Genomic DNA, 13,818 nt, shown 5'->3' on the forward strand with positions numbered 1-13,818 from the left:
AGAGACCACTGATGTTCCAGAGACCACCAATCTGGCAAGTACAGCGACACCAGAGTCCAGCGAGACCACCTTCCCAGCAAGCACTGAGGCTTTAGAGACCACTGATGTTCCAGAAACTACCAACCTGCCAAGTACAGCAACAGTAGTGTCTGGCGAGACCACCTTCCCAGCAAGCACTGAGGCCTTCGAGACCACTGATGTTCCGGAAACTACCAATCTGCCAAGTACAGCGACACCAGAGTCCAGCGAGACCACCTTCCCAGCAAGCACTGAGGCCTTCGAGACCACTGATGTTCCGGAAACTACCAATCTGCCAAGTACAGCGACACCAGAGTCCAGCGAGACCACCTTCCCAGCAAGCACTGAGGCCTTAGAATCCACTGAGATTCCGGAAACTACCAATCTGGCAAGTACAGCGACACCAGAGTACGGCGAGACCACCTTCCCAGCAAGCACTGAGGCCTTAGGGACCACTGATATTCCAGAGACCACCAATCTGGCAAGTACAGCAACAATAGAGTCCGGCGAGACCACCTTCCCAGCAAGCACTGAGGCCTTAGAATCCACTCAGATTCCGGAAACTACCAATCTGGCAAGTACAGTGACACCAGAGTCCGGCGAGACCACCTTTCCAGCAAGCACTGAGGCCTTAGAGACCACTGATGTTTCAGAGACCACCAATCTGGCAAGTACAGCGACACCAGAGTCCAGCGAGACCACCTTCCCTGCAAGCACTGAGGCCTTAGAGACCACTGATATTGTAGAAACTACCAATCTGGCAAGTACAGCGACACCAGAATCTCGCGAGACCACCTTCCCAGCAAGCACTGAGGCCTTCGAGACCACTGATGTTCCGGAAACTACCAATCTGGCAAGTACAGCGACACCAGAATCTGGCGAGACCACCTTCCCAGCAAGCACTGAGGCCTTCGAGACCACTGATGTTCCGGAAACTACCAATCTGCCAAGTACAGTGACACCAGAGTCTGGCGAGACCACCTTCCCAGCAAGCACTGAGGCCTTAGAATCCACTGAAGTTCCGGAAACTACCAACCTGCCAAGTACAACAACAGTAGTGTCTGGCGAGACCACCTTCCCAGCAAGCACTGAGGCCTTCGAGACCACTGAAGTTCCGGAGACCACCAATCTGGCAAGTACAGCGACACCAGAGTCCAGCGAGACCACCTTCCCAGCAAGCACTGAGGCCTTAGAGACCACTGATATTGTAGAAACTACCAATCTGGCAAGTACAGCAACAGCAGAATCTGGCGAGACCACCTTCCCAGCAAGCACTGAGGCTTTAGAGACCACTGATGTTCCAGAAACTACCAATCTGCCAAGTACAGTGACACCAGAGTCCAGCGAGACCACCTTCCCAGCAAGCACTGAGGCCTTAGAATCCACTGAGATTCCGGAAACTACCAATCTGGCAAGTACAGTGACACCAGAGTCCGGCGAGACCACCTTCCCAGCAAGCACTGAGGCCTTAGAGACCACTGATGTTCCAGAGACCACCAATCTGGCAAGTACAGCGACACCAGAGTCCAGCGAGACCACCTTCCCAGCAAGCACTGAGGCCTTAGAGACCACTGATATTGTAGAAACTACCAATCTGGCAAGTACAGCGACACCAGAATCTGGCGAGACCACCTTCCCAGCAAGTACTGAGGCCTTAGAGACCACTGATGTTCCAGAGACCACCAATCTGGCAAGTACAGCGACACCAGAGTTCATCGAGACCACCTTCCCAGCAAGAACTGAGGCCTTAGAATCCACTCAGATTCCGGAAACTACCAATCTGGCAAGTACAGTGACACCAGAGTCCGGCGAGACCACCTTCCCAGCAAGCACTGAGGCCTTAGAGACCACTGATGTTTCAGAGACCACCAATCTGGCAAGTACAGCGACACCAGAGTCTGGCGAGACCACCTTCCCAGCAAGCACTGAGGCCTTAGAATCCACTGAAGTTCCGGAAACTACCAACCTGCCAAGTACAACAACAGTTGTGTCTGGCGAGACCACCTTCCCAGCAAGCACTGAGGCCTTAGAGACCACTGATGTTCCAGAGACCACCAATCTGCCAAGTACAGTGACACCAGAGTCCAGCGAGACCACCTTCCCAGCAAGCACTGAGGCCTTAGAATCCACTGAGATTCCGGAAACTACCAATCTGGCAAGTACAGTGACACCAGAGTCCGGCGAGACCACCTTCCCAGCAAGCACTGAGGCCTTAGAGACCACTGATGTTTCAGAGACCACCAATCTGGCAAGTACAGCGACACCAGAGTCCAGCGAGACCACCTTCCCTGCAAGCACTGAGGCCTTAGAGACCACTGATATTGTAGAAACTACCAATCTGGCAAGTACAGCGACACCAGAATCTCGCGAGACCACCTTCCCAGCAAGCACTGAGGCCTTCGAGACCATTGATGTTCCAGAAACTACCAATCTGCCAAGTACAGCGACACCAGAGTCTGGAGAGACCACATTCCCAGCAAGCACTGAGGCCTTAGGGACCACTGATATTCCAGAGACCACCAATCTGGCAAGTACAGCAACAATAGAGTCGGGCGAGACCACCTTCCCAGCAAGCACTGAGGCCTTAGAATCCACTGAGATTCCGGAAACTACCAATCTGGCAAGTAAAGTGACACCAGAGTCCGGCGAGACCACCTTCCCAGCAAGCACTGAGGCCTTAGAGACCACTGATGTTCCAGAGACCACCAATCTGGCAAGTACAGCGACACCAGAGTCCAGCGAGACCACCTTCCCAGCAAGCACTGAGGCCTTAGAAACCACTGATATTGTAGAAACTACCAATCTGGCAAGTACAGCGACACCAGAGTCTGGCGAGACCACCTTCCCAGCAAGTACTGAGGCCTTAGAATCCACTGAAGTTCCGGAAACTACCAACCTGCCAAGTACAGCAACAGTAGTGTCTGGCGAGACCACCTTCCCAGCAAGCACTGAGGCCTTCGAGACCACTGATGTTCCGGAAACTACCAATCTGCCAAGTACAGCGACACCAGAGTCCAGCGAGACCACCTTCCCAGCAAGCACTGAGGCCTTAGAATCCACTGAGATTCCGGAAACTACCAATCTGGCAAGTACAGTGACACCAGAGTCCGGCGAGACCACCTTCCCAGCAAGCACTGAGGCCTTAGAGACCACTGATGTTTCAGAGACCACCAATCTGGCAAGTACAGCGACACCAGAGTCCAGCGAGACCACCTTCCCTGCAAGCACTGAGGCCTTAGAGACCACTGATATTGTAGAAACTACCAATCTGGCAAGTACAGCGACACCAGAATCTGGCGAGACCACCTTCCCAGCAAGCACTGAGGCCTTCGAGACCACTGATGTTCCGGAAACTACCAATCTACCAAGTACAGTGACACCAGAGTCTGGCGAGACCACCTTCCCAGCAAGCACTGAGGCCTTAGAATCCACTGAAGTTCCGGAAACTACCAACCTGCCAAGTACAGCAACAGTAGTGTCTGGCGAGACCACCTTCCAAGCAAGCACTGAGGCCTTAGAGACCACTGATGTTCCAGAGACCACCAATCTGGCAAGTACAGCGACACCAGAGTCCAGCGAGACCACCTTCCCAGCAAGCACTGAGGCCTTAGAGACCACTGATATTGTAGAAACTACCAATCTGGCAAGTACAGCAACAGCAGAATCTGGCGAGACCACCTTCCCAGCAAGCACTGAGGCTTTAGAGACCACTGATGTTCCAGAAACTACCAATCTGCCAAGTACAGTGACACCAGAGTCCAGCGAGACCACCTTCCCAGCAAGCACTGAGGCCTTAGAATCCACTGAGATTCCGGAAACTACCAATCTGGCAAGTACAGTGACACCAGAGTCCGGCGAGACCACCTTCCCAGCAAGCACTGAGGCCTTAGAGACCACTGATGTTCCAGAGACCACCAATCTGGCAAGTACAGCGACACCAGAGTCCAGCGAGACCACCTTCCCAGCAAGCACTGAGGCCTTAGAGACCACTGATATTGTAGAAACTACCAATCTGGCAAGTACAGCGACACCAGAATCTGGCGAGACCACCTTCCCAGCAAGTACTGAGGCCTTAGAGACCACTGATGTTCCAGAGACCACCAATCTGGCAAGTACAGCGACACCAGAGTCCAGCGAGACCACCTTCCCAGCAAGAACTGAGGCCTTAGAATCCACTCAGATTCCGGAAACTACCAATCTGGCAAGTACAGTGACACCAGAGTCCGGCGAGACCACCTTCCCAGCAAGCACTGAGGCCTTAGAGACCATTGATGTTTCAGAGACCACCAATCTGGCAAGTACAGCGACACCAGAGTCTGGCGAGACCACCTTCCCAGCAAGCACTGAGGCCTTAGAATCCACTGAAGTTCCGGAAACTACCAACCTGCCAAGTACAACAACAGTTGTGTCTGGCGAGACCACCTTCCCAGCAAGCACTGAGGCCTTAGAGACCACTGATGTTCCAGAGACCACCAATCTGGCAAGTACAGCGACACCAGAGTCCAGCGAGACCACCTTCCCAGCAAGCACTGAGGCTTTAGAGACCACTGATGTTCCAGAAACTACCAACCTGCCAAGTACAGCAACAGTAGTGTCTGGCGAGACCACCTTCCCAGCAAGCACTGAGGCCTTCGAGACCACTGATGTTCCGGAAACTACCAATCTGCCAAGTACAGCGACACCAGAGTCCAGCGAGACCACCTTCCCAGCAAGCACTGAGGCCTTCGAGACCACTGATGTTCCGGAAACTACCAATCTGCCAAGTACAGCGACACCAGAGTCCAGCGAGACCACCTTCCCAGCAAGCACTGAGGCCTTAGAATCCACTGAGATTCCGGAAACTACCAATCTGGCAAGTACAGCGACACCAGAGTACGGCGAGACCACCTTCCCAGCAAGCACTGAGGCCTTAGGGACCACTGATATTCCAGAGACCACCAATCTGGCAAGTACAGCAACAATAGAGTCCGGCGAGACCACCTTCCCAGCAAGCACTGAGGCCTTAGAATCCACTCAGATTCCGGAAACTACCAATCTGGCAAGTACAGTGACACCAGAGTCCGGCGAGACCACCTTTCCAGCAAGCACTGAGGCCTTAGAGACCACTGATATTGTAGAAACTACCAATCTGGCAAGTACAGCGACACCAGAATCTCGCGAGACCACCTTCCCAGCAAGCACTGAGGCCTTCGAGACCACTGATGTTCCGGAAACTACCAATCTGGCAAGTACAGCGACACCAGAATCTGGCGAGACCACCTTCCCAGCAAGCACTGAGGCCTTCGAAACCACTGATGTTCCGGAAACTACCAATCTGCCAAGTACAGTGACACCAGAGTCTGGCGAGACCACCTTCCCAGCAAGCACTGAGGCCTTAGAATCCACTGAAGTTCCGGAAACTACCAACCTGCCAAGTACAACAACAGTAGTGTCTGGCGAGACCACCTTCCCAGCAAGCACTGAGGCCTTCGAGACCACTGAAGTTCCGGAGACCACCAATCTGGCAAGTACAGCGACACCAGAGTCCAGCGAGACCACCTTCCCAGCAAGCACTGAGGCCTTAGAGACCACTGATATTGTAGAAACTACCAATCTGGCAAGTACAGCAACAGCAGAATCTGGCGAGACCACCTTCCCAGCAAGCACTGAGGCTTTAGAGACCACTGATGTTCCAGAAACTACCAATCTGCCAAGTACAGTGACACCAGAGTCCAGCGAGACCACCTTCCCAGCAAGCACTGAGGCCTTAGAATCCACTGAGATTCCGGAAACTACCAATCTGGCAAGTACAGTGACACCAGAGTCCGGCGAGACCACCTTCCCAGCAAGCACTGAGGCCTTAGAGACCACTGATGTTCCAGAGACCACCAATCTGGCAAGTACAGCGACACCAGAGTCCAGCGAGACCACCTTCCCAGCAAGCACTGAGGCCTTAGAGACCACTGATATTGTAGAAACTACCAATCTGGCAAGTACAGCGACACCAGAATCTGGCGAGACCACCTTCCCAGCAAGTACTGAGGCCTTAGAGACCACTGATGTTCCAGAGACCACCAATCTGGCAAGTACAGCGACACCAGAGTTCATCGAGACCACCTTCCCAGCAAGAACTGAGGCCTTAGAATCCACTCAGATTCCGGAAACTACCAATCTGGCAAGTACAGTGACACCAGAGTCCGGCGAGACCACCTTCCCAGCAAGCACTGAGGCCTTAGAGACCACTGATGTTTCAGAGACCACCAATCTGGCAAGTACAGCGACACCAGAGTCTGGCGAGACCACCTTCCCAGCAAGCACTGAGGCCTTAGAATCCACTGAAGTTCCGGAAACTACCAACCTGCCAAGTACAACAACAGTTGTGTCTGGCGAGACCACCTTCCCAGCAAGCACTGAGGCCTTAGAGACCACTGATGTTCCAGAGACCACCAATCTGCCAAGTACAGTGACACCAGAGTCCAGCGAGACCACCTTCCCAGCAAGCACTGAGGCCTTAGAATCCACTGAGATTCCGGAAACTACCAATCTGGCAAGTACAGTGACACCAGAGTCCGGCGAGACCACCTTCCCAGCAAGCACTGAGGCCTTAGAGACCACTGATGTTTCAGAGACCACCAATCTGGCAAGTACAGCGACACCAGAGTCCAGCGAGACCACCTTCCCTGCAAGCACTGAGGCCTTAGAGACCACTGATATTGTAGAAATTACCAATCTGGCAAGTACAGCGACACCAGAATCTGGCGAGACCACCTTCCCAGCAAGCACTGAGGCCTTCGAGACCACTGATGTTCCGGAAACTACCAACCTGCCAAGTACAGCAACAGTAGTGTCTGGCGAGACGACCTTCCAAGCAAGCACTGAGGCCTTAGAGACCACTGATGTTCCAGAGACCACCAATTTGGCAAGTACAGCGACACCAGAGTCGAGCGAGACCACCTTCCCAGCAAGCACTGAGGCCTTGGAGACCACTGATATTGTAGAAACTACCAATCTGGCAAGTACAGCGACACCAGAATCTCGCGAGACCACCTTCCCAGCAAGCACTGAGGCCTTCGAGACCACTGATGTTCCGGAAACTACCAATCTGCCAAGTACAGCGACATCAGAGTCTGGAGAGACCACCTTCCCAGCAAGCACTGAGGCCTTAGGGACCACTGATATTCCAGAGACCACCAATCTGGCAAGTACAGTAACAATAGAGTCGGGCGAGACCACCTTCCCAGCAAGCACTGAGGCCTTAGAATCCACTGAGATTCCGGAAACTACCAATCTGGCAAGTACAGTGACACCAGAGTCCGGCGAGACCACCTTCCCAGCAAGCACTGAGGCCTTAGAGACCACTGATGTTCCAGAGACCACCAATCTGGCAAGTACAGTGACACCAGAGTCTGGCGAGACCACCTTCCCAGCAAGCACTGAGGCCTTAGAATCCACTGAAGTTCCGGAAACTACCAACCTGCCAAGTACAGCAACAGTAGTGTCTGGCGAGACCACCTTCCAAGCAAGCACTGAGGCCTTAGAGACCACTGATGTTCCAGAGACCACCAATCTGGCAAGTACAGCGACACCAGAGTCCAGCGAGACCACCTTCCCAGCAAGCACTGAGGCCTTAGAGACCACTGATGTTTCAGAGACCACCAATCTGGCAAGTACAGCGACACCAGAGTCCAGCGAGACCACCTTCCCTGCAAGCACTGAGGCCTTAGAGACCACTGATATTGTAGAAACTACCAATCTGCAAAGTACAGTGACACCAGAGTCTGGCGAGACCACCTTCCCAGCAAGCACTGAGGCCTTAGAATCCACTGAAGTTGCGGAAACTACCAATCTGCCAAGTACAGCGACATCAGAGTCTGGAGAGACCACCTTCCCAGCAAGCACTGAGGCCTTAGGGACCACTGATATTCCAGAGACCACCAATCTGGCAAGTACAGCAACAATAGAGTCCGGCGAGACCACCTTCCCAGCAAGCACTGAGGCCTTAGAGACCACTGATGTTCCAGAAACTACCAAATTGGCAAGTACAGCAACAGCAGAATCTGGCGAGACCACCTTCCCAGCAAGCACTGAGGCTTTAGAGACCACTGATGTTCCAGAAACTACCAATCTGCCAAGTACAGTGACACCAGAGTCCAGCGAGACCACCTTCCCAGCAAGCACTGAGGCCTTAGAATCCACTGAGATTCCGGAAACTACCAATCTGGCAAGTACAGTGACACCAGAGTCCGGCGAGACCACCTTCCCAGCAAGCACTGAGGCCTTAGAGACCACTGATGTTTCAGAGACCACCAATCTGGCAAGTACAGCGACACCAGAGTCCAGCGAGACCACCTTCCCTGCAAGCACTGAGGCCTTAGAGACCACTGATATTGTAGAAATTACCAATCTGGCAAGTACAGCGACACCAGAATCTGGCGAGACCACCTTCCCAGCAAGCACTGAGGCCTTCGAGACCACTGATGTTCCGGAAACTACCAACCTGCCAAGTACAGCAACAGTAGTGTCTGGCGAGACGACCTTCCAAGCAAGCACTGAGGCCTTAGAGACCACTGATGTTCCAGAGACCACCAATTTGGCAAGTACAGCGACACCAGAGTCGAGCGAGACCACCTTCCCAGCAAGCACTGAGGCCTTGGAGACCACTGATATTGTAGAAACTACCAATCTGGCAAGTACAGCGACACCAGAATCTCGCGAGACCAACTTCCCAGCAAGCACTGAGGCCTTCGAGACCACTGATGTTCCGGAAACTACCAATCTGCCAAGTACAGCGACATCAGAGTCTGGAGAGACCACCTTCCCAGCAAGCACTGAGGCCTTAGGGACCACTGATATTCCAGAGACCACCAATCTGGCAAGTACAGTAACAATAGAGTCGGGCGAGACCACCTTCCCAGCAAGCACTGAGGCCTTAGAATCCACTGAGATTCCGGAAACTACCAATCTGGCAAGTACAGTGACACCAGAGTCCGGCGAGACCACCTTCCCAGCAAGCACTGAGGCCTTAGAGACCACTGATGTTCCAGAGACCACCAATCTGGCAAGTACAGTGACACCAGAGTCTGGCGAGACCACCTTCCCAGCAAGCACTGAGGCCTTAGAATCCACTGAAGTTCCGGAAACTACCAACCTGCCAAGTACAGCAACAGTAGTGTCTGGCGAGACCACCTTCCAAGCAAGCACTGAGGCCTTAGAGACCACTGATGTTCCAGAGACCACCAATCTGGCAAGTACAGCGACACCAGAGTCCAGCGAGACCACCTTCCCAGCAAGCACTGAGGCCTTAGAGACCACTGATGTTTCAGAGACCACCAATCTGGCAAGTACAGCGACACCAGAGTCCAGCGAGACCACCTTCCCTGCAAGCACTGAGGCCTTAGAGACCACTGATATTGTAGAAACTACCAATCTGCAAAGTACAGTGACACCAGAGTCTGGCGAGACCACCTTCCCAGCAAGCACTGAGGCCTTAGAATCCACTGAAGTTCCGGAAACTACCAACCTGCCAAGTACAGCAACAGTAGTGTCTGGCGAGACCACCTTCCAAGCAAGCACTGAGGCCTTAGAGACCACTGATGTTCCAGAGACCACCAATTTGGCAAGTACAGCGACACCAGAGTCCAGCGAGACCACCTTCCCAGCAAGCACTGAGGCCTTGGAGACCACTGATATTGTAGAAACTACCAATCTGGCAAGTACAGCGACACCAGAATCTCGCGAGACCACCTTCCCAGCAAGCACTGAGGCCTTCGAGACCACTGATGTTCCGGAAACTACCAATCTGCCAAGTACAGCGACATCAGAGTCTGGAGAGACCACCTTCCCAGCAAGCACTGAGGCCTTAGGGACCACTGATATTCCAGAGACCACCAATCTGGCAAGTACAGTAACAATAGAGTCGGGCGAGACCACCTTCCCAGCAAGCACTGAGGCCTTAGAATCCACTGAGATTCCGGAAACTACCAATCTGGCAAGTACAGTGACACCAGAGTCCGGCGAGACCACCTTCCCAGCAAGCACTGAGGCCTTAGAGACCACTGATGTTCCAGAGACCACCAATCTGGCAAGTACAGCGACACCAGAGTCCAGCGAGACCACCTTCCCAGCAAGCACTGAGGCCTTAGAGACCACTGATATTGTAGAAACTACCAATCTGGCAAGTACAGCGACACCAGAATCTGGCGAGACCACCTTCCCAGCAAGTACTGAGGCCTTAGAGACCACTGATATTCCAGAGACCACCAATCTGGCAAGTACAGCGACACCAGAGTCCAGCGAGACCACCTTCCCAGCAAGCACTGAGGCCTTAGAATCCACTGAGATTCCGGAAACTACCAATCTGGCAAGTACAGTGACACCAGAGTCCGGCGAGACCACCTTCCCAGCAAGCACTGAGGCCTTAGAGACCACTGATGTTTCAGAGACCACCAATCTGGCAAGTACAGCGACACCAGAGTCCAGCGAGACCACCTTCCCTGCAAGCACTGAGGCCTTAGAGACCACTGATATTGTAGAAACTACCAATCTGGCAAGTACAGCGACACCAGAATCTGGCGAGACCACCTTCCCAGCAAGCACTGAGGCCTTCGAGACCACTGATGTTCCGGAAACTACCAATCTACCAAGTACAGTGACACCAGAGTCTGGCGAGACCACCTTCCCAGCAAGCACTGAGGCCTTAGAGACCACTGATGTTTCAGAGACCACCAATCTGGCAAGTACAGCGACACCAGAGTCTGGCGAGACCACCTTCCCAGCAAGCACTGAGGCCTTAGAATCCACTGAAGTTCCGGAAACTACCAACCTGCCAAGTACAACAACAGTTGTGTCTGGCGAGACCACCTTCCCAGCAAGCACTGAGGCCTTAGAGACCACTGATGTTCCAGAGACCACCAATCTGGCAAGTACAGCGACACCAGAGTCCAGCGAGACCACCTTCCCAGCAAGCACTGAGGCTTTAGAGACCACTGATGTTCCAGAAACTACCAACCTGCCAAGTACAGCAACAGTAGTGTCTGGCGAGACCACCTTCCCAGCAAGCACTGAGGCCTTCGAGACCACTGATGTTCCGGAAACTACCAATCTGCCAAGTACAGCGACACCAGAGTCCAGCGAGACCACCTTCCCAGCAAGCACTGAGGCCTTCGAGACCACTGATGTTCCGGAAACTACCAATCTGCCAAGTACAGCGACACCAGAGTCCAGCGAGACCACCTTCCCAGCAAGCACTGAGGCCTTAGAATCCACTGAGATTCCGGAAACTACCAATCTGGCAAGTACAGCGACACCAGAGTACGGCGAGACCACCTTCCCAGCAAGCACTGAGGCCTTAGGGACCACTGATATTCCAGAGACCACCAATCTGGCAAGTACAGCAACAATAGAGTCCGGCGAGACCACCTTCCCAGCAAGCACTGAGGCCTTAGAGACCACTGATGTTCCAGAAACTACCAAATTGGCAATTACAGCAACAGCAGAATCTGGCGAGACCACCTTCCCAGCAAGCACTGAGGCTTTAGAGACCACTGATGTTCCAGAAACTACCAATCTGCCAAGTACAGTGACACCAGAGTCCAGCGAGACCACCTTCCCAGCAAGCACTGAGGCCTTAGAATCCACTGAGATTCCGGAAACTACCAATCTGGCAAGTACAGTGACACCAGAGTCCGGCGAGACCACCTTCCCAGCAAGCACTGAGGCCTTAGAGACCACTGATGTTTCAGAGACCACCAATCTGGCAAGTACAGCGACACCAGAGTCCAGCGAGACCACCTTCCCTGCAAGCACTGAGGCCTTAGAGACTACTGATATTGTAGAAACTACCAATCTGGCAAGTACAGCGACACCAGAATCTGGCGAGACCACCTTCCCAGCAAGCACTGAGGCCTTCGAGACCACTGATGTTCCGGAAACTACCAACCTGCCAAGTACAGCAACAGTAGTGTCTGGCGAGACGACCTTCCAAGCAAGCACTGAGGCCTTAGAGACCACTGATGTTCCAGAGACCACCAATTTGGCAAGTACAGCGACACCAGAGTCCAGCGAGACCACCTTCCCAGCAAGCACTGAGGCCTTGGAGACCACTGATATTGTAGAAACTACCAATCTGGCAAGTACAGCGACACCAGAATCTCGCGAGACCACCTTCCCAGCAAGCACTGAGGCCTTCGAGACCACTGATGTTCCGGAAACTACCAATCTGCCAAGTACAGCGACATCAGAGTCTGGAGAGACCTCCTTCCCAGCAAGCACTGAGGCCTTAGGGACCACTGATATTCCAGAGACCACCAATCTGGCAAGTACAGCGACACCAGAGTCCAGCGAGACCACCTTCCCAGCAAGCACTGAGGCCTTAGAATCCACTGAGATTCCGGAAACTACCAATCTGGCAAGTACAGTGACACCAGAGTCCGGCGAGACCACCTTCCCAGCAAGCACTGAGGCCTTAGAGACCACTGATGTTCCAGAGACCACCAATCTGGCAAGTACAGCGACACCAGAGTCCAGCGAGGCCACCTTCCCAGCAAGCACTGAGGCCTTAGAGACCACTGATATTGTAGAAACTACCAATCCGGCAAGTACAGCGACACCAGAATCTGGCGAGACCACCTTCCCAGCAAGTACTGAGGCCTTAGAGACCACTGATGTTCCAGAGACCACCAATCTGGCAAGTACAGCGACACCAGAGTCCAGCGAGACCACCTTCCCAGCAAGCACTGAGGCCTTAGAATCCACTGAAGTTCCGGAAACTACCAACCTGCCAAGTACAGCAACAGTAGTGTCTGGCGAGACCACCTTCCAAGCAAGCACTGAGGCCTTCGAGACCACTGATGTTCCGGAAACTACCAATCTGCCAAGTACAGCGACACCAGAGTCCGGCGAGACCACCTTCCCAGCAAGAACTGAGGCCTTAGAATCCACTGAGGTTCCGGAAACTACCAATCTGGCAAGTACAGCGACACCAGAGTACGGCGAGACCACCTTCCCAGCAAGCACTGAGGCCTTAGGGACCACTGATATTCCAGAGACCACCAATCTGGCAAGTACAGCAACAATAGAGTCCGGCGAGACCACCTTCCCAGCAAGCACTGAGGCCTTAGAGACCACTGATGTTCCAGAGACCACCAATCTGGCAAGTACAGCGACAGTAGAGTCCAGCGAGACCACCTTCCCAGCAAGCACTGAGGCCTTAGAATCCACTCAGATTCCGGAAACTACCAATCTGGCAAGTACAGTGACACCAGAGTCCGGCCAGACCACCTTCCCAGCAAGCACTGAGGCCTTTGAGACCACTGATGTTTCAGAGACCACCAATCTGGCAAGTACAGCGACACCAGAGTCCAGCGAGACCACCTTCCCAGCAAGCACTGAGGCCTTAGAAACCACTGATATTGTAGAAACTACCAATCTGGCAAGTACAGCGACACCAGAATCTGGCGAGACCACCTTCCCAGCAAGCACTGAGGCCTTCGAGACCACTGATGTTCCGGAAACTACCAATCTGCAAAGTACAGCGACACCAGAGTCAGGAGAGACCACCTTACCAGCAAGCACTGAGGCCTTAGGGACCACTGATGTTCCAGAGACCACCAATCTGGAAAGTACAGCGACACCAGAGTCCAGCGAGACCACCTTCCCAGCAAGCACTGAGGCCTTAGAATCCACTGAGATTCCGGAAACTACCAATCTGGCAAGTACAGTTACACCAGAGTCCGGCGAGACTACCTTCCCAGCAAGCACTGAGGCCTTAGAGACCACTGATGTTCCAGAGACCACCAATCTGGCAAGTACAGCGACACCAGA

At 53.3% G+C, this 13,818-nt stretch overlaps 1 protein-coding gene across 1 annotated transcript in view; it reads left to right on the forward strand.

Moving 5' to 3' along the window:
- Positions 1-13,818, forward strand: part of LOC130928680 (mucin-17-like) — a gene marked incomplete at its 3' end in the record, with an annotated part of 33,510 nt that overhangs the window by 18,167 nt on the left and 1,525 nt on the right. The window contains exons 5-6 of the mRNA XM_057855397.1: positions 2,403-2,642; positions 11,610-11,743. Coding sequence (XP_057711380.1) covers positions 2,403-2,642; positions 11,610-11,743 — 374 coding nt within the window. The remainder of the gene's footprint in view (positions 1-2,402; positions 2,643-11,609; positions 11,744-13,818) is intronic.

This window comes from Corythoichthys intestinalis, chromosome 13 (genome assembly GCF_030265065.1).
Source record: "Corythoichthys intestinalis isolate RoL2023-P3 chromosome 13, ASM3026506v1, whole genome shotgun sequence".
In the NCBI taxonomy this organism is placed as follows: domain Eukaryota; kingdom Metazoa; phylum Chordata; class Actinopteri; order Syngnathiformes; family Syngnathidae; genus Corythoichthys; species Corythoichthys intestinalis.